Source organism: Ochotona curzoniae, unplaced genomic scaffold, assembly GCF_017591425.1.
Source record: "Ochotona curzoniae isolate NIBS_2020 unplaced genomic scaffold, NIBS_Ocur_1.0 scaffold_4701, whole genome shotgun sequence".
NCBI classification, from domain to species: Eukaryota; Metazoa; Chordata; class Mammalia; order Lagomorpha; family Ochotonidae; genus Ochotona; species Ochotona curzoniae.
The window spans coordinates 37,163,580-37,182,480 of record NW_024467122.1 but is presented as its reverse complement, the minus strand read 5'-3'; the positions used below and the strand labels follow the sequence as shown (position 1 = coordinate 37,182,480).

Here is an 18,901-nt window from a genome sequence, read left to right as displayed (position 1 = left end):
CAAACATGACAGATTGATACATGCATGATTACAAATGAAGTCAAAATTTATACAGCATAATTATTTCACTGAATATATTGGATCTGCACAAAAGCAATTCTCTGCTGTATGAGACACAATAAATTTATTTTAATAACTGAGAACTCATTAAAAAGAAAATTGAAGTATTAAAGTTAAGCCTAATTGATTTAAAATTAGACGGGAATTGAAGTTTACCAACTACAATTATTTCCAAGGAATTAAATTGAAGAAATTTAGTTATTAGGCATAAAAGCATCTCAAATATTTTGCAGGAAAAACAGCATTTGGACAATTTATTTTTCAGATATATAATTTCATTAAGGTATAAGCCTCATACACATTAATCATAATTTAGTACAGTATTTTAAGTAGTTAAATATTCATATTTATTTATCATCTACAATGTATTACATAATCCATTAAAACAGTTTACATTTTCAGTTAATTATATCTTCTAGAAACATGGATTTTATTTTGGCACAATCTGATGCAAAGATATTATGTAATACTTTTAACCCTACAGTTTCATATTTTTCTTTCTGTTCAGATTTAATGTATACAACATGTCTTCATACACATAATGAAATGCTTAATATGGTCATGCAAATTAATATATCCAGCACTTTCCATAGCAATTTTTAATGGTAAGAGCACCTAAAATCTATGTATAGCAAGTTTTCAGTATATCACACAAATTAACGATACCCTTCAGGCTGTACATGAGATCTCTAGACTTAGTCATACTAGCTACTACATTTGTAATCTTTGACCTGCTTCCTCCCTGCCCATGGGAACCACTTCCTACTATATATTTCATATATATATACACAAATACATGTATATTCAACTTTTTCTTTTTTAGATTCCATACATAACAGATAATACAGTATTTGTCTTTTACTGTCTGGCTCATTTCACTTCACATAATGCTACCCAGGTTCACCCATACTATAGTAAATGCCAGTATCCCTAATTAAAGTTGAATGATACCCACAGTATGTGCATGTGTATGCTTGTGTGTATATATATGTACATATTTATTAAAATTTAAATTACATATAATTTAAATTACACACATTATAAAACTATATATGTATATACATATGTATTATATATATACACATTAAAACTAAATTCTCCCAGGCATACAATCATTCATGTTAATTATGATGGATACATGGATATCAACATTCCTTAAAATACAGATTATTTTACACAGACTTTCCAAAAATATAAAATTGAAAAATCGGGGGAGGGGCAGTCTCACAGCATAGTGGCATGTCATATGGGCACCAGTTTATCTCCCTGCTGCTCCACTTCTGATAAAAATTCCTGTTAATAGCCCAGGAACGGTAGCAACAGATGGCCCAAATGTCTGGACCCTGTAACCCATGTGTGAGATCCTAGCTCTGGGCTTTGGCCTGGTCCAGTGCTGCCATTATGGCCACCCCAGCAGTACATCAACAGAATTAAGTTACCTCTCCTTCTCTCTCTCTCACTGTCACTTTTTTTCCTTTCTCACTTTCAGCTCATTCTCTCTCTTGCTTACTATAATTCCTTCAAAATAAAACTTTTAAAAATGAATAAAGCTTTCTTAAGAGTTATCATTTGAAATCATATATAATTATGGGCACAGTCATGTCAGCCCAATAACATGGATAGGTTACTTATTGCTACTCACAGTTTCAACAATGAATTCAATTCACAGTGAGCCAGATTAATTCTTCGGTTAATTCTTTACTTGGATAAGGGTGACAAAGTACATTTTTGGTTTTGAAATCTGATTTGAGCTTGGCTATTTGTACTCCGTTTAAAAATATTTTGACTAGTAAGAATCATTGCAGACAACATAGAATTTGACAGAGAAAAATATGGGAGAAGATATTTGGAGTGCTTATGACAAGTATTAGAATATTTAAAATGACATTTGGTTCTACTATATCAATGAAACACACATGATCTAAAGTAGTCAGCTGAGATTATCAAGAATGGATAAATCACTGGTAATCATTAAAAAAGAGTAATTAATTTTTGAAGTCATGATTATGGTTAAGATTACCAAACGTATTAGAATGGATAAGAAGGGAAAAAAAGAACAAAAACAAAAGACAGTGGTCAAAGGACTGAGTTCAAGGAAATGAGAAGCCATAAAGAAAACTTGAGGTTGCATTCAGCAATGTAAAAGTGTGCCTCAAGCAAAATGAAGTGGTTCAACTCCTAGCTTGTGATTTCTGCATCAGATATTGCTGTTACACAAAGGTGAAGACTGAGAACAGATCACTGAACTAGAATTATGGAAATAGCCAGGGACAGATGAAGTCAAAATTCTAATTGCAATGACTTCAAGAGAAAAATGCAAGAAAGAACAAGAAATAGCACAAGTATGGACAATCAGTTTGAGTTAATTTACTGCTAATGGGATAGTAATTGGAACAGCAACAAGATAAAGAGAATTATGTTAAGACACACATACACACTTGAGAAATAACAATATGCTTGTAGGCTGAAAGAAAACATCGCTTAGAGTAGGAAATTGATCATGTAGGAAAGAAAAGAATTTTCCAAAGGAGTTGTTTGCATATGTAAGAGTGAATGGCAAGTAGACTAAAAGTAGAGCTTGGACACTGCCGGGCACCACAATAGTTCATCAGAGCAAGAGTGAAAATAAGGCACGTATAGATTCTCAGCTAGGCAGATCTACAATCACAAGCTTATGAAATTTCCTTTAATTATTTTTATTGTCTCAATGAGATAAGGTCATCAATGAAGATTACAGTTTTGGACTTAATGCTTAGTGCTAATGAAAATAAAAAAATGTTACAAATGAAAAGGAAATTCGAGGTTTTGTCTATGTTTACAGCTCATCTCCAAGTTCTCCATTTCTCCTTATCACACCCTAATATAAACAGAGCTAGCCGTAACCCAGAGTACTGTCCAACCCAGACAAACATGGATTTCTTCTCTATGGCCACCATCATTGAGCGGTACTCTCAGTACCAAGTACACTTTTCTTGTCATTTCTACAAACTCTAAGTATCTAAGAAGAAATGCACTGCCTTAAAACTAAATGACAAGTGCTGGCGCCATGGCTCAACAGTGGGGATGGAGCCATGGACTTCCCTCATAGTACTGCTGCACACTGAAAAAAACAATATAGAAATAATAATAGTCTTACCCACTTTCCTATAGCCCTTGAACCTTTTTACCCTAATTAACTATGTAAAGATTGTCAAAAATATAATTTAAAAAAAAAGAATAAATAGTAAAAACACGCACACAATTAAATGACAGTATTTAGCGCTTCTGGAATTAAATTACTTACATTAAAATTTCAGTTTCTTTTCTTCCTCTACCATATAGTGTTCTTAACTACTGTAGGGTGTAATAGTCCAAATATAAACCTAAATTTATACTATAATAAATAATAGGACCTGGCGGCGTGGCCTAGCGGCTTAAGTCCTCACCTTGAACGCGCCAAGATCCCATATGGGTGCCGCCAGCCCCACTTCCCATCCAGCTCCCTGCTTGTGGCCTGGGAAAGCAGTCGAAGACGGCCCAAAGCTTTGGGACCCTCACCCGCGTGGGAGAGCCAGAAGAAGTTCCTGGATCCTGGCTTCGGATCAGCATAGCATTGGCCGTTGCGCTCACTTGGGGAGTGAATCATCGGATGGAAGATCTTCCTCTCTGTCTCTCCTCCTCTCCATATTTCTGACTTTCCAATAAATAAATAAATCTTAAAAAATAGATAAATAAATAATCATTACAAATGTGCTTCTCCACAAAGTAATCTAAGAATCAGTACGCTCTTGCCTCTATTGTTCTATATACAGGACACATTCATATAAAATATCATATTTATGATTGTTCCTCTGGTAATACATGAACTTTAAATATTTAACATATTAATGCCTAATATATAAGGCACTTAACACAGCATTAAGCTTTATTGTCATAATGCACACCATAGTCATATCACAAAAATTTTTAAATATGTGATGAATCTTGAAAAAATGTGAATACTTATTAAAGAACAATATCATGGTCGTTAAAAACACTTTGGTAGAATAATACCACTGAAATAACTTGGTTTTAGGAAGTTGCAGGGAAATGAACTGACATGGTTAAGACTCTGCCAGCAAGGTTAAAAAAAATTCAACAGCTCAAAAAAAAAAAAAAGCCCCAAGGAGTTTTATAAATTATCACCTGTATCTTTAAACATACAGCATCAACATTTGGTAATATGCTCTTTTTTCACAAATGGAAGAAAAATGTCCAAAGTCTCAGCACTTTGCAAATGATTATGAAAACCCAGTTACTAATATTCCATGTGCCATCTGATTTATTTCTATTAAGCTCCTACCAGAACTCTGAGATAAACTTGTTTCATAATATTAACAAAATGATTAATTTTCAAGTCATAATACAAATAAACCCACACTTTCATGTGATTATTTCAGCATCCTGTGATATTATAAATTCATCTCAGCTATATAAGCGCAAAACAACCAAGTTCATAGAGGTCTGTGTGTCTTCAAGGTTTGTGTCTTAGAGTCGTTCTCCTAGACAGTGTAAATATAATTCTTTAAAAACCTGATTGGAAAGACTCCTTTCAGTACTAAGAAATGCATTAACCCAAACAGTGTGCTAAAGATTCATTGTTTTCTAGATACAAAAATCGTCTTATTCGTAATTATAAACTCAAAATAAGAAGGTATATTAAAAAATTCTATAGCAAAAACCTAATCTAACAAATTCTTTGCATTAATTATTTTAAAAGACTGGAATAATTTGAGGTCATCGTTAATATTCCCTCTGCTGCTCATAATTAAAATAATAATGAGAGAAAAACAATCACACTTCATTTTAAAAGGTTTTCCTTTTTAAGGCCAGATTAATGTTGACTTTTCTGATTCGAAATCTCTGCTGTAAATATATTGAGTGCAACAAATATAGGAAAAAGAACATCAAAGAGACTGATCATAAAATGCTTACTGTATAGCCCAAACTGTGATACCTAGGACAAAAACTACAGGAGACATGGGGTTATTCCACTGTAAAGAAAACAAAATTGGAAGTCCAAGAAAGGACTGGCTAAGAATGTGTGATTATTTGTAGCAGAGCTGGAATTCAAGCTCTGGCTAGATATCATGTACGATAGCAGTCTTGTATTCCACCTGACTTCCGCAGAAGGCATTTCAAAGTACTGAATTGGAGCTACATAATGATAATTTTTTATTAAATTCCCACTGCGTGACATACATAGCATATTTTTCCATAAATTTTTATTACAGCAAACACTAACATAATAATTTGAGTGGACCTTTCTAACAATAAGTTATACTTCAACGGACTCAACAAATCTTGAGGTCAATGACCACACGCTGCTTAAAAAGTGGAGAAAAAAGGATCTAGCCCTAAACCAAGAACAACTGAATCATTTCATGTAAACAACAATGATAAGGCAAAATCTCACACTATCTCAAACATCTGAAATCCGTACAAAGAGAATATCACAATAACAAAGTTCTACATACACACCATGCTGGCCAAGAGACAAGATTCATTTGTATAGCTCCAATTTACTTGGTAATTACAGTGTTTCTTTAAAGGAAAATTGTGTTTTGTATTATTTCCATAACAAGAAAATAATCTGTTGACTCTTCAGAAACACCAGATCATCCTCTAATAATAGACTAACTAATATGGCAGTTTGGTGGATCTTATCTAAATTACAATAACTGCATTTTTAAATTTAATTTATAAGTATTCTGATGCAAAGTTACAAATAGCAAACAGATTCCCAATAAATTTGGCAGGTCGCAGGTAATTTAACCTTCACTCCATTTTTCCACTCATTTTAAAGGAAATAAAAACTTCCTGCTTACACTGATATTTTAAGACTAATACAGCAATATAACTATAATCTCAATAAGCCATATTTGATAAACAATTAATTACCTTTAGATATAAGGTCTTACGAGTCTCAAAAACAAGAGCATGAATTCTTTCACTAAATGTAACAGAGGCAGGTTAATGCAAACGTTAAACCAAAAAATCAGATTACAAGGCAGAATTTGTAAAAGATACAGAGTTCAGATAACAATTGTTTAGACACTTTTCAACCACAAAATTTTAGCAAAATTTCTATTGAGCTAAACTGCATGCATACTGAATATTTCAAGCAGTCAAAAATTTATTAGTGGTTAAAATATTTTAAGTAGTCCTAACCCAAATTACTTATTCTTTGAAATTATGTAAATCATCCTATCACACTGCAGTGTCTACTTATTTTTAGAAATATCTACTGAAGCATTTGAAAGGACTTCATTAGAAAACTTCAATAAAAGCAACGTTTTAAAAAATAAATCAGTGTTCAAGAAAACTGGAATTGACCAAGAAAAGGGGAATTGTCAGAATAATAAATGCACGAGAGACTACATAAATAGCAGTCTTCCTCTACAAAACTATTCATCCTTGTGATGCAGTACATTACATATTTGAGATATATGTCAAGGTAAACTGCCACATATGGCATATCTAACTCATTATTATGAGAGTTTGTGTTTTTTTGTATACACAAAGCCATTCTAATTTTGAAATGATGCAACAAATACTACAGTTTAACTGAAGATATGACAAAAATTTAAAATGAATATAATCTCTCCTTAAACAGACTAGGTACATTCTTCAGAAAATTAGATGTCACACATGACTATAAAGAAAACATGACTGAAAATTTTCAGTGTAGATGATATATTGTGATATAAAACAGATTATCGCTGCACAGGCTAAGTCTATTTAAAAAACTAAACTTCAGTAAATGCTATTTTTAAACAATTCACAAATAAAATTTCAATAAATCACTTCTCATAAATAACTGAATTTTCCTTGCAAAAAAAAATGTATGCAGCCCTTGTCTGTGTCATTTATCAGTTTTCAAACAAGTTATGAACTCATGTGGACATCAATTTTAAGACAACGAAACTTTCCTTATGTTTTCTTTTTAAAACCTACGACTGGCATTATTAAATTGTGAATAGCACTTAAATAAAGATTACAGAGTGAGCATTTCTATTTTATTAAAACCCCATCTGGTGCTTAATGTCACTTCAGCTGTTACATTTTTTTTAATGTTTTTCTACACAACTAGCCAATAATTTCACAAGTCAGTATAAAATGCTTCATAGACTTCAATCTCATCTTCTAAACAAAAACAAAACAAAAAACTAGTGCCGTATTTTTCAGGCACTTTCTAGTAATTCATCTGAAAGGCCAGCTTGCCAATAACATTGATTCTTAGAAAGCAAATAGTTTATAGATGCTAGAATACCTTGGTAAATCAAACAAAATTCTAAACTACTATGCACTACTTACAAATATAGCAAGATTCAATTTTACTGATATAAAATACAAGTGGTTTCTTAAAAATACCAAAGTTTTACTGTTTAAATAGCATCAAACTTACGTATAAATCATAGATACACAGTGTGTAAATCCCTAAATTCTACTGAATTAAAAATGGATGTATCATTCAACTCAAGAACTCTAAATAGACACTGTATGTAAAAGTGAGCTACAAATATCTATTACGTCTCTCTAACACCCCTCTCTCCAGCCTCTTCACACACACACACACACACACACACACACACACACACACACAATCCATTTTACCCAAGAAAAAACAAACTGTCCTTGCAGTCTTAAATATATTAAGACTTTTGTTCATGTGTCTACTTTTGTCTCTTTGCCTCAAACGACTTTCCACTTTGTCCACCATACAAATTAAAATTCAGCTATCAAATCCCTCTCCGCTTCCCTACATTTTTCTTTGAAGTTGAACCTCTCCTCTCCACTCCAGCACTGACAGAGTTCATTTCAACTTGCGGCCATCATCTACCATTATATGCTTATCAAACTTTATTATAATCAGGTACCCATCTTGTTGCATTTCCTCATGCTCCACTGACTATGAGATTTTCTGTGTTTTTTTTTTATTTTATTCTAACCCCAAAGAGAACACTCAGATGGTCATCAGACTTCACATCTGAGCACCTTGTTGGCACTGAAGGGCATAACCCACTGTTGTTATTTTAAAAACAAAATTTATAAAACTTTGGACAACAAGGCATGAGGCGTATAAGAGAGTAGTGACCCTGGGCCCGGCTCCTTGGCCCAGTGGCTGAGGTCCTTGCCTTGAGTGCGCCAGGATCCCATGTGGGCATTGGTTCTAATCCAGGAGGATACTTCTCTCTGTCTCTCCTCCTCTCTGTATATCTGACTTTGCAATAAAAATAAAATAAGTCTAAAAAAAAAAAGAGTGCTGATTCTTTAGCGACTGCATCAGTTTTAATAATGAGAGCAAAAACTGAACAATGAAATAATAAGAAAAACACTAGTACTTCATGTATTTCATTTTTCTTAAATGTTAAGTATTTAGAGGGTAACTTTCCTATAATTTTAACTTAAAATACACTAATCTGTACAAACACCCTGATGTTTCAAGTTTGTTAATCTATGCAAATAAATTTCACTCAACTAAATAGCCGGTATACTTTTTTTGAATAAATAAGAAAAATATGTTTTCCCAATTCTAGAGTTCACAATGTACCTTCTGCCACAAATTTACATTAATTTTCAAGTAGAGGTAGAGAAGCTTATACTAAAAGATATAAATAAAATATTTAGTAATCATCCTTCTAATAGTATCACTTTGATATTCCTGGTGTTCCAAGAAAAGTCAAGAGGTTCCAATGCTTTCTATGACTTGGGTCATGTGGCCATAAGTAAGCCATAATGTGATATAGACAAAATCTTTTAATATAGATACTTTTAACAACTTTGTTAATTACTAACTCACACTTAGCTCAAGTTGTTTATAATAGATACTTTAATGATACTTTTCATTTTAGAGGTACCTTTAGATATTTCATAAAACTGGCTTTTTCAGTTTCTTCCACACAGGACAACAAGCTTAAATAGAAGGCAAAAATTCTCTGTCACAGTCTATTCTTCAATACCTCATCTGTACCTCTTATACCAATTCAATTCATTTCTTTTGCTCAAATTTCTGAAATTATTTCACGTACTGCAAAATAGGCATTACACACACACACACACCCCTCAATAAACTAAAAGTCTAATAAAAAATCAAAGGCAGACTGTTTCAACATAAATCATACTGACATTACTTGACTATTTCATGGAAGAAATCTCAAATCATTTGTTGATTCATTCATTCACATATTTCGAACACATGGCAGGAGACCTGAAGAACCACATAAATTCTCCCACATTGGCTTTTCCCTCTGTTTCTCTCCTGACCCCAGATACAGAGGGGGAAATGATATTAGTGTGAAAACAATGGTGTTACCCAATTTCCTGTAGCCCTTGACCCTTTGTGTCCTAATCAACTATGTAAGAATATATATATATATAAAATTCTCCCACATTAATAGGCCTTACTCCAATTATTCAAGTGATCTGGGTCAAATCTATGACAAAAAAAAAAGTTTTCATTCAAAGCTGTAGAAAGAAATGTCTTCAAAACCATATTAATAACCTTCATAATTACATTACAAACTAGTCTTTAAGCCTATAATGCAATGAGAACAACATCAGAATTCTAATTAACTGAGACATGGACCACTGCAATCACTAGACAAAGAAAACACTGGGTTTCTTTTTCTTTCCAAATTAATCATTACTGTATAATGGAGCTATATTCTTACCAGTAGCCCTATGTTAATTTTCAATCACACATTTTGTCCTTTATAAACCAGCTGCTAAGAATATCGAAAGAAGTGTCATACTTAGGAATACTTGATGGACTAGGAATACAATGATACTTGAAATAATCTTTGAGAACAAAATTTAACTTAGAAATTCTACATTAAAATAATACAGTGAATACTGCATTTAAGAGAGAGACCTAAAGACCATGTAAGCGAGGAAAAAAAAACTATGAGGAAAAGCAAAGCTCCAGAAAACAAATTACGCTGACACCCTAACAACACTGCTGCTTTCCAACAGTATAATTATAGGAAAAGAGAAAATGAGGAGGCCACATCCTCCAAGCACTGTAATGAATCAGATCTTTAAAAAAAAATAAGACAAATGAACTTCTTAAAAATTGTAAAACAACTCTTGGGATCTCACCCTACTTTCATCTTTTCATTTTCTTGTTTTTCTTTAAGGAACATACTCATTTTAAAACTAGAGCTGGGAAAAAAGACAGGAATTTCTCTCCTCAGCATCAGATCCTAAAGCAGGAATAAAAAGAAACAAACAAACCCTAGAGAAAAATGAAGAATGCACTGCAAGTATACCACAAATTCAGAAAATACATGTAAAAAAGAAAATTACAGGACAATTGTTGGCATTAGAAGATGCATAAAGTTATTTAAGCCCTTGATGTCCTCTTTTCAACTGTCAAGTGAGGATTCTTGAAGACATCAGAGGTAAGCTCCATCACTTTCACCCAGATTTGATAGAAAGCTTCTTAGGAACTCCTAAGTGTTGTCATTAAGTCTTTTACAGATATGCAACAGAGAAAGTGAAAGATGAAGTTTAAGGAGGCATAGGAAGCACAACTTCTTTCGATAGATAAAATCGTGACTATATTCCTGTAATGAGGAAAAGAAAGCTTTATTATCCGCCATTCCTCCCAAACTTAAAAAATGGAGTCAAGGCCCAATCTGACTCCTAGAGCAGCAAAGTGTTAATATCTTAAATGAAAGTATCCCTCTTCTCCACGTCAAAATGATTCTTAAAAAAATCAGTTGATTGAGAATTGTCATTTGTCATAGAAGGAAAGGAAGATTTGAGATCTTTGTTAAACTAACTCCTTGAAAATTTCGCTTGTGAGCAGGACTATGGGGACTTCAATGTGTAGCTTTTCTCAAAAATATTTAAAAGAGAGCATGAAGTTATTTCTCAAAACTTCAAAATGTATGTTCAGTTTTACAAGAAAAGTAAAACACATTGTTATCAAAAATGTAGAAATTTACAGAGTTCAGAATAAAATCCATTCTAAATTCAAAGTACACTGAACATCAGTAAGACATAATAGGAACTTGAGCTAAGAAAGAGACGTTTAACATGTAAAAATCTACATAAAATTGGGTTGAGATGGAAGAAAATGCTTTCATTCTCGACACCAAATAACCTTACCTGAATCATTTTGCTGTTAAAACACTCAAGCTACTGATTTCATTTTTCATCTGGTCCTGTCAACGATGCTATGACAGGCCCTGCAGGAAGCAGCAAAAACCAGTGACGGAGTGCAGACAGAATGTGCTTCCATGATCAAGATCTGTCATGGAGAAGGGGATCCATACAGTGTTCAAAACTTAGGAAACACCAGAAGCATCTCCAAACAATGATGCATAGAATATCCTTTACCTTTTACTTTATAAATGTTTATTCTTTCTTAATGTTGCCTTTATCAAAGCTTCAAAAAATCATAATGACTCATATATGAGAAATAGTAAAGCGTTTTTATTGCAAAGCATATTTTATGACATGAAAAAAACTTTTAAAAAATGAAACAATGTATTTTTAAAAGCGTGGGAATGAGTCTCTTGATCTCTACAGAGGAATCCCTTAATCTTATCTCCTAGTTACTATAACTGCCAATGAATTATCAATTATCAATAATCACATCAACCTTAAAAATTTTTTCTTATAAGCAATATCTTCAGAATCAAAAATTATTGCCAATACTGATTAATAAACAAAAAGATTCTTTAGGAATAAACATATATATCTCCTATATATATATGTGTGTGTGTGTATATATATATTACAAATATTGTTTGAAAAAAAATCTGAGCAACTCCAAATTTTATTCTTGGGCAACTGCAAATTACATTCAATGGATACTTTAAAAAGATTTCAAATTACTACACAAATACAACTAGAAAACTGCCTCACAAACATTTCAAATGTGTTCTTTTCTTCTTTTTATGTGGCAAATTATCTTAAAATAGTAGCATATTTTACCAGCTGTAGACATTGCTACCTTAAGAACTGTTTTCACTTAAGGGCCCATTTGTGATCAGGACTGGGGTAGAAGACAGCTCTCATTATTGGCAATGCTGTTAGAACATACAAGAAACTTCTGAACTGCCATGGAAGCACACTTTTAAATAAATACTTAAAACAGATTAAGTAAATTTAAAAGACAGATATCAATGACAGACTAATTTGAAGTTTTCAGTTGACTAAATTTTAATTTGCTTATAGTAAAATGTGGAAAAGAATCATTCAACAGCACCCCTATATTATGTGCAAAGACCTTTAAAATAATTAATATTTTACGATTATCATGATCGTTGGCACACTTCAAAATACTTATAAAGTATTCTTGCCGAAGTCCTCAACATGCTAAAAAAGATGTAACAATTTTACTTGGATTATTTTTCCTATAAAAGTAAACAGATATAATAATTTTTAAAAAGAACCACGAAGTATTTCCACTTCTTTTCACTCACTCCTGCATTAAAAATGTACTTGCAAAATAGGAAAATTTTAAATGTTTCACAATGTTATTTTTCTGTTATTTCTAGACTTAAAGCTTGTGTCCTTCTTTTCCGTATATTCCAGCAAACCTATGGAAAATCATTTCCGTTTCAATAGTTGCATCTTAAAATCAGTCTTCCCTTTAAAAAGTAAAATGAAGCAAATGGGAACTTCTTCAATTTAAACACCACTAAGTATTGAGAAGTACCGCTTCCTTTCTTGCACGCTTCCTTTTATAGCATGACACTTCAGTCTCTGAGGGTCAGGTTAATTAAGCTCCATAGCAGCTGCAGGGCAATGCGAGACACACACTGCTTGCTGCAGTGCCCACCAGTCCATTCCAATTACCTGGAGTATTCCAGCACTGGACAAGTGACGACCAACCTCTTCTCTCTAGTCACTTGCTCCCTCTGGTCTATGGATAAATGTTAGATCAAACTAACCTCTTTTGGAATAGACTGCAAAGCTGAATGCACCTGCTGCAGCAGTGATGAGTCCCACAGAGATGTTTGCCAGTCAGATCTCTGCAGATGTTGTTTAACTTTATGCTAGAGCTGTATCCAAAGATGGAAATGAGATGGCAATCAAGTACGAATCTCCCACCCTCACCCCCTGCTAACCGCCCCCCCGCCCCCGCACACACACACATTAGTTTTATCTTGAAAAAGCTGTATTTGATAATAAAAGTTGTGCTTTAAAACACAGCTCCACCGAACTGGAAACAACTTAGACTAAACTACATGGTTTTAAAAAGGAATGTTTACTAGGTTGCAAAGTTTAGGTACCAAGTTGCACTGTATGTTTAATTAGTGCCGTTTGTATGCTTTAATAAAGAATTCTTAAAACAAACTATCATAAGCCAGGGCAAAGCAAAATAAATTAAAAATAAAATATATGAGTGAGCTTTCGATTGAAGGTGCATTGATTGTGTGATAGTAATATCTAACATTCTGTAGTATTTCTTAGAGACACATCTTAGTTTATGTTAAGAAACATCAATGATATATAAATATTGAACTATCTCAACAGCTGTGTTCACTATTTTTAAACTATAACAGAAATCTTGTAGGTGGTACTTGCAAGGTAATGATGCTAGATGTGTTTGTTTACAATGTACCAAGTTCTAGAAGAGCGATTTCTCTAAAATTCTTAATTGTATTCATGATTCATGAAATTATGGCTATTATAATGATTTCTACAACTAAATACATCAATTATCAAAGGCAAAGCAACAGTATAAATTTTTTTTAAAAGAGTCAAATAAAATGAATAGAATAGGCTTTAATAGAAGTTCATCTTTCCAAAGTCTAAGGCCACAGAACATCTGTATGCCTGATGTATAAAAATTACATAACTTCTGGAAAATACAATGGTAACATAGATTTTGTTGACAGCAATGTTTTCTTAAGATGTTAAATTTACCATTATTTAAAATAAAAAGAGCACATTTCTATAGCGCTACTAACATCTAAATAAAAGATTATTTGAATCCTTAAGCTAAGGATAAAATACTAGGTAACATATTTCATTAGGTTGCATGTCAAATATAAACATTATTAACTTTAAGATTCAAAGGAATAGCATGTTGTAATGGTAACTGTCCTGTTAAACTCACCAAATATTGTTGAAAATTCTACTATTATATTTTCTCTATGAATGACAACTCTTAATTTTGCTTTAAAAGCATATACCTGTGAGTTTGTAAGATCGTTTACATCTAATACCAAAGAAAAAAGTATAGACAGCAACTTTCAGAAACTAAAAGCATATTATTCACATTGCATTATCAATATGGTAATACTTGTGCCTATATAGCATAAACATAAGTATCGCATTTCAAACTTCATTATCACCCACAATTAATTTGTACACAATTCCAGTTTAAAGGATAAATCTGCCACTGAATTATTCCCAGTAAAACTAGTGTATAGCATTTTCTTCAGTAAAATAATTTTCATTTATATTCTAGCTTTTCCTGATTTTAAAAAAAATCAGGATTTTTTAAAAATCACAGTTTGCGATTTCAAGAAAAAGCAACATCCAAGTTGAACAGCAATAAAATCAAATATGTAATATATCTGAGAATGATGAATTTAAACTTTAACTCAAAGATCATAAAATGAAGTAATATATATTAAGCTCAATCCAATTTTGAAACCCACAAATACGAAAACAGTATGAACCACACACAGAAGCAGTTCAATATTTTAGGGAAGGAATCCTATTTGACTGATACAATGAATATCTCCAATGTCACATACCAGAATAAAAATAGGTATACTACAAAGCGCGGTAAAATAGAAAGCACAAAACATACTGATTCTACATGTCCCTTCCCACTCCCAACCAGCGAGCTACTCAGTATGTTTTTCTGATTTCCTAGTCAAAACCATCTATTAAAGATATTTATTAGGTAAAATCACTTACTTACCAATGAAAACTAAAAGCATCTTCAGATACCAAATACCAAACACAAGAATTTTAAAAAAGAAACTAACACCTTCCAGAAAATGAGTATATTCCCCTAAAATCAAAAAACTCCTTTTTAATGCAAGGGAACTTCTTGTAATCTAATCATAAAAGGGCATACAAATAGATCAAATTAAGCAATCTAATCAAGTAAGGAAAAAAAGATATTCCTAAACTACCAGCAAAGTCAGTATTCTGTGAGATTAGATTTTAAAAACTAGATAAATTAATTATACAACATAACTAAAAATAAATCTAATAATAGAGCCTATTCTTTTGATTAACATAATAGAAAAATATATTTTATAATTCCTTCTCACATGATTGTAATGTTATTTTGATTAATATTGCACATGCTGAAAAACATAACATAGCTGCAAAAATTCAATATTCCTACCAAAAAATGTAAAAATTTTTTTCATTTCATTTGAAATTTTTTAAATCACTCAGAAAGACAGGGTTGTTTAAATTAGTTTATAGATACAACCTGAGCAAAAAAAAAAAAAAAATGGAGGGGAGGGAGAACCATTAAGAAGAGATCACATTGACTGTAATTATTTTTTTAAAGATCTTTCATTAGAGGTGATATTTATTAAAATGTCCTCCAAATGTAACTGTATTCATTCAATAGTATTTCAACTAAATCCTATGAACACAATGACATTCTTTTTTCAAAACTTAGGTGATTGAGTAAATCCATCATACAACTAAAGTACTCTTTTCCCCAAATACACTCCTCATATGACAGAGAAATGCTTCATCGAACAGACACCAGACATATTTGTTCTAACAATACAGTCATATACATGTATACATACAGCACTTGTGAATTACTGCAGAACCCTAAAGGAAATTCTTTACAACTCGACAACATGAAGCACAGCTGTATGATTTCACTTATCTGGGATGTGCAAGGTAAGAATCCCTTCTCTGCATCTGAGTAAGACAAGTTGAAGGCAACTGACAGGCTGTCGTCAAGGAATACCAGGACCTCAGACAATTCCACAGGCTCGTGCTCAAATGTGTAAACACTATTACAACTAAAAACTATGTGAGGAAGAGAGGTGGTTCTTTCCAAACAGGTAATAACCTAGTTAAAATCATAATTTAGTGATCATTGTTTAGAATTCTTAAGGCTTCTCAAAAACAGCAATGTTTCATTTTATCCTTAAAATTGATTCCATAAGGTGGGATTGGTTTCCACCTGTTACAGGCAAGGAATCAGCCTTCTTTTATCTGACATTTCCACTCACATTTGCTCAGGTTATGTCACTATCCACACAAAATTTTTATTCAACACGTTCCGGTTTCCCATTTTCCCCCTCAATGGATATCCTTGCTCTATACAAACAGCATACCTCAGAACTACAAATGAAATAAGCAATCTTGATGTGTGATAAGAAAAAAAAAACACACAATTCAGTGGACTGAAAACAAAAGAGCTAATCCTCAGTGTACCCTTTCCATCCGACTGAAAATAAACTACATTCAAATGAAAGGCATTTAATTTACTATTTGGAATATCCTTGATAAACACCAATTTTCTGTAACATCCTCACACATCTGATACCACCTCATGTATAATGCAAAAAAGCCATTTCATTTTCATCTATTGACAGTGAATTTAATTTACCATTGCAACTCTCTTCCTAGAACTATCATGTTATTAATTCTGCAATCAAGCTCTTTTGAGTGCTTTTATTTGTACTAGAGGTTTTCGTAATTCCAGATTGAATTTTTTCATCACAGTATACCTTTTAAATGTATGAATATGAATATGTTAGCAAACTTTCCTAATGCAGAAGAAAAGTTTCTGAGACAAGGAAAGCCATCTGTGAAACTACAGTCGCAGGAGCAAACTTTGCAGGGAAACCCATATCCAAAAGACTACATGTGTTTTAACTTAATAAAAGCATGTTAAATCAGAATACTAGTTTCAGTTGACATAACTAAATGTTAGCTTCAACCGTGGCAAAACCTTCCCATCCAGTCAAACAGTCCATTTCTACCACCGAGTGATTGGCCAAGAAAAAGTCCTCCAAATGTGGTGCTTATGCTCACGCCAAATGTCTTTTCTGTATTAAAGAACACTTGGTGCATTAGATCACTGAAACCAAGTCAGCTTTCTTTTCCACCAGGAAAAAGAAAAATGAGCAGTTATCAGTCCCTCAGCATTGAATTAATATATTGACAGCCATAACGATAAAATACCTCCAAAAATGGCGGCAAGGTAGATCTATTTAAAAGCAAAACAGCTAATAATATTTTAACTAGGAGATACACCATTATGGACATTTCTCCATTAAACTTAAGATACAGGAATTAAGTACCAAAATGACTGAAAATGAAACAAAAGATGAACATGCAAAACTGTAGAACACCTGAAATGATAAAGCACACTGAAAAGTGAAAAAAAAAAAAAGATACCACCTAGGCTTGTCATATTCCAATAGTGTGTACCAATTTTAAACATGTTTTCATCAAAAGTAGCTCTTCCGTAACGCAAATTTTGAAGCATTCTTTCACTTCTTACACAATATAGATTTTCTTACTCCAATTACGCTAAAATCACAAAACCTTAAAAATCAGAAGGGGCAGCACTTGCCCTCTTTCCTCTACTCCAAGGCCAACAAACAAAGCTGTGAAGCAGGAAGAGGGACATAATGGATTCCAGAGTAAATGGCCCGTTCTTGAAGAAGCCTCCCACCCCCTTCCTCTTAATTCACTCTAACTGTCATTACAATGATGTCCGAAAACTTCCCAGGAACCCTGTTCCCTGATACCAGCTGTCCAGGTTTCCATCTTCAAATCACTGAGCATTTTTCCTCAGAAAAAGTATTCAGAAATACACAAAAGGATCATCTTGCGTTCAAATACAATCACATGCACAGTACCTTATCAATTATAGGGAGAAGATAGAACCAGCAATGGAAATATGATAAAACGTGGTCTACAGAATACTGTACTACAGCAATGTACAAAGTCTCTCGCTATTGTTTCATGATTTCTTTCAAGACAACATACAACACATGTGTAGTGCTCTCTCTCTTTTTCTGTTTCCCCCTGGGGATTCATCAAACAATCTCTTTACCACAGCACCTACCTGGATAAAAATCTTTGGACTTAGACAGCTTGATGGTGGCTCCAGTTTCTTTTTGCAACTGAACAATTGTCTGTCCTCCCTTTCCGATTATAGATCCAGCAGCATAACTAGGTATCAGAACCTTTAGAAAATACTGGCCGTCTTCTGAAAAATGCAAAGAAACATAATTGGTTAACATGATTATTCTTAAACTTTCTGTCCCTACCACGCCACCCTCTAGACAGAAAAACAGCAGCTAAAAGCACTGGATGTATTCTTGCAGGAATAAGGCTTTATTTATTTATTTTGTAAGAATGAAAAGAAGCCCATTACACTGAAAAAATAAGGATGCATAACATGTTCCCCATTTTTAGGGACCATACTTTCAAACTTGGAATTTAAAAAAACCTAAACATGTTCTATTAGTTTGCATCACTGTAGGAACTTATGACTAAATTCCAGTTGTTATTCCAAACATGGAAGTCTTCCAATTCTATCTGCGGTTACTATGGCAAAGAAATGAACTGACTCTTTAACAAAAGTTCAGATTCTTAAGACAAACCTGCACTCAACAAAGTGTATAAGGGAGGGGAAAAAAAGGATGGTATACAGCCACGAGCCAAATTTATTTAGCATTAGCAAAACAGAAGAAATACAATTAGCAACAGCCTAGATCTCAGTTAAAGTATGCAAAGCGACCATTCCCCTACAAAACAAACCAACCAAACTGTAGGACACATCCCAAGCCTCAAACACAACCAGGAAACAACTCAATGTGGTGGACTGACAGATCTAACTAATCCTGGC

General features: G+C 33.0%; 1 protein-coding gene across 7 annotated transcripts in view; it reads right to left on the bottom strand.

Annotated features, from left to right (window-relative positions):
* NOVA1 (NOVA alternative splicing regulator 1) overlaps positions 1-18,901 on the bottom strand; it is a 131,152-nt gene that overhangs the window by 110,887 nt on the left and 1,364 nt on the right. For 5 of the 7 annotated variants that reach the window (XM_040968696.1, XM_040968699.1, XM_040968703.1 and 2 more), the window contains exon 2: positions 18,116-18,259. In XM_040968696.1, the coding sequence (XP_040824630.1) occupies positions 18,116-18,259 (144 nt within the window). The remainder of the gene's footprint in view (positions 1-18,115; positions 18,260-18,901) is intronic. The other 2 variants (XM_040968697.1, XM_040968700.1) reach the window with 1 other exon arrangement.